Source organism: Parasteatoda tepidariorum, chromosome 7, assembly GCF_043381705.1.
Source record: "Parasteatoda tepidariorum isolate YZ-2023 chromosome 7, CAS_Ptep_4.0, whole genome shotgun sequence".
In the NCBI taxonomy this organism is placed as follows: domain Eukaryota; kingdom Metazoa; phylum Arthropoda; class Arachnida; order Araneae; family Theridiidae; genus Parasteatoda; species Parasteatoda tepidariorum.
In genome coordinates this window covers 78,360,685-78,363,483 of record NC_092210.1, presented here as the reverse complement: position 1 = coordinate 78,363,483, position 2,799 = coordinate 78,360,685, and the positions used below count along the sequence as shown (strand labels likewise).

Here is a 2,799-nt window from a genome sequence, read left to right as displayed (position 1 = left end):
GAGATAAGCAACACAATTTGTTACAGGGTGCGTAGCGTTTGTAAAAAGTACTTAAAGGTGCTTTTTTGGGGATTTCATTTTTAAAAGCTTTTAAAGGTGCTTTTTTCAGCTGGCGTTTTTAAAAAGAGCTTTTTTTCCGAATAATATTTTTTTCCCTTCAGTGATATCTGGTGGATCCCATGCATTTCACGAAACATGGCGAGTTTGCTACGTAATCATTCACGCGGACTTGAAGTCGTACCCACGTTATGACTTGCGCATGCGCACACTTGAAACTGAAACCCGAGTGCTCCAATTCGGATAGAGAATATCAGATCCTTATGAAATGTTTTTCTTTTTAATTTATTTTAATTTTGTTCTTATTTATTTTATTTTACTTCTAACACTTTTTTTGACGTAGGGGGTAAGGGTACTTCTGTTCTGAGTTCAGGGTCAAGTTGAATTCACTCGTTGATGTGGGAAAGTACTGATTGTTTCGATTTACGCCCGTTTCTTTTTGGTTTTTTTTTTTAACGCTAAAACTGTTTATAAAAAGTTTTTGTTTTTCAATAATATCCTTGATTGAATATGAATTTTTTGAGTGCTTGAAAAGTTTTTAAAAAGTGCTTATTTTTGATTCAAAGATTTGGCTACGCACCCTGTAACATTAAGGGGTCCGAGCTTTCGTCCGTTCTCCTGACCAAACTATTATAACCATTCTTCCCAGATTTTGGCTACTCCCCTCCTCTTATTTTGAAGAGGATCTGCAGCAATTCAAAATAATGCTTACTGAAACCTTCAATTTATCGTTACCACAATGATCGATTTCGTGGGACGTTTATAAGCAGGTAACAGACCCTTACTTTCCCCCATATGAAAGTATGAACCTTTTGACCTAGAGTCTTCAATAATTTAAACCATTTGTTCGATAATTTCTTGGCAAGTGAAGATATTCACTCGGTCAGGTTTCCAGACTTCAACCTTATTGTGCTCGTTAGTTATGCTTTAGGGAGAGCGATCGGAAGTAATAATTCGAGAGAAGCGTTGGTTTCGAAAAATCTCTCTAATATCTTTCATGTTATAAGACTACCAATATTTGAAACTCAGAACGCTTGCTCGAAAAAATAAGGTTAGAGTTCCAGTGATTCAAAGACTAACGCATCTCTTTATTATCTCCTTCCAACAACCATTCAGCTGCGTGGCTGAACGAAAACACGATCTCCAAAACTACTCTATGATAATTTATTCTCTATTAATGTATGAAATATTGTAGAGGAGGCTTTATTACTCTCCATTTACTTATGATATATTATAGAGGAGGCCACTTTAGTCTCTATTAACCTATTCATTTTGTTCGATTTTGCAACCACTGTTTTTTACCATCAGAATCCAATAAGTGTTAGACAGGATCACACATGCGTATTACTACTGTTAAATTGTTTCATTTTCTAATTTTATTATTGTATCATTTTACATTGTTTAAACAAAATATTGTTCAAATCTGACAAATAATTTGCGAGATGATTGACATAAACTTAATCTCTTGATTTTGAACAATAGAGTATTTTTGCAAAACCGGTACTATATATACATACTGGACCACATTTTCTAGATCGGTACTACTTCTCCTCATATTTTTCGAGTCAAATTTCAGCAGGCATATTTATTCAGAAGCCCTCCCCTCCCCCCCCAAAAAAAATGAAGCCCAAAAATTGCACATTTTAAGTGATGGAAAAAAAATTTTAAAATTTGACAAACACTAAATAAAAATGAAAAACAAAAAAAAACAAATAATAAAATAAAAATTCTTGAAAGCACGCGTATTTTATTGCTGTTGATCTCTTAAATCATTCTTTAAAGCAATTCAAAATATTTCGTATCAAATTCTAGAATACTATGCAACAACTTACCAAAATGAGGTTTATGAAAATGATGAAAAATAAGCAGCCGAAAACTGTCATGCATGTGCGAGAATGAAATGGAGCATGAAATGAGGAGATTAATTTCTCAGCAAAATACCACGTGTTTCCGAATAGTACGTCATGATTGTTCATTGGTATATGGTTGGTATCATTGTCATCAATATCGTGCATGATCGGTGTATTAAAACTTTGATTTAGCTCCTCAAACACCTAGCAAAATGTTAAGAAAAAAATTATAACTATTAATACGAACTCAGAAAAAGTAACAAAAAAAATTAGAGCAGGGTACTTCACATCAACAAACTGTGAAGTACCCTCCTCTTAGTAAACAATAAAAAGTAGTGGGACCCCTTGAGTCTGGATTTTGTGAAGAGGAAAAGTGGATAAAAAGGTTTGAAAAACTTAATATCGCTATCTAGACAAATGAGATTTTGTTTTCCATGTATTTTTTTTTCTATGCTTAATCGAATGAAACTGAATATGAGACACTAGGACTAATAATTTAAATGTTATAAAGGTTTCATGCGGAAAAAATAGAAGGCAGTATTGTACCTTGGATCAATTTTAATTTTTCATGCTGAGGTTAATAATTTAAAGAACTCAGAAAAATTAATGGATCTTTTTGAGAAACTGTATACGTTTGTTTATAAATATTTTTATATTTTTTGTAACCCGAATTCCTCAGATTTCTTTTTTTTTTTTAAATTAGAAAAATCAGTCCAATGTACAACCATGTCATTGTATCTTGGATCCCATATGTTGTACTAGAACCATTGGATGTTACTCCTCGAATTATATTTATTTTGAGATCTTTTCCTTTAAACTTCAGGGTGCGCCTTAACCAAAGTTAAATAAAATGCTCTTACACCTAGAAAATTAGAAGAGATTCTGAATTTAC

The 2,799-nt window shown here is 32.7% G+C and overlaps 1 protein-coding gene across 3 annotated transcripts in view; it reads right to left on the bottom strand.

Moving 5' to 3' along the window:
• The window catches only part of LOC122268871 (uncharacterized), a gene marked incomplete at its 5' end in the record, with an annotated part of 19,872 nt that extends 17,776 nt beyond the window's left edge, over positions 1-2,096 (bottom strand). For all 3 annotated transcript variants that reach the window (XM_071183676.1, XM_071183679.1, XM_071183677.1), the window contains 1 exon segment: positions 1,890-2,096. In XM_071183676.1, coding sequence (XP_071039777.1) covers positions 1,890-2,096 — 207 coding nt within the window.
• Positions 2,097-2,799: the final 703 nt, after the last annotated feature.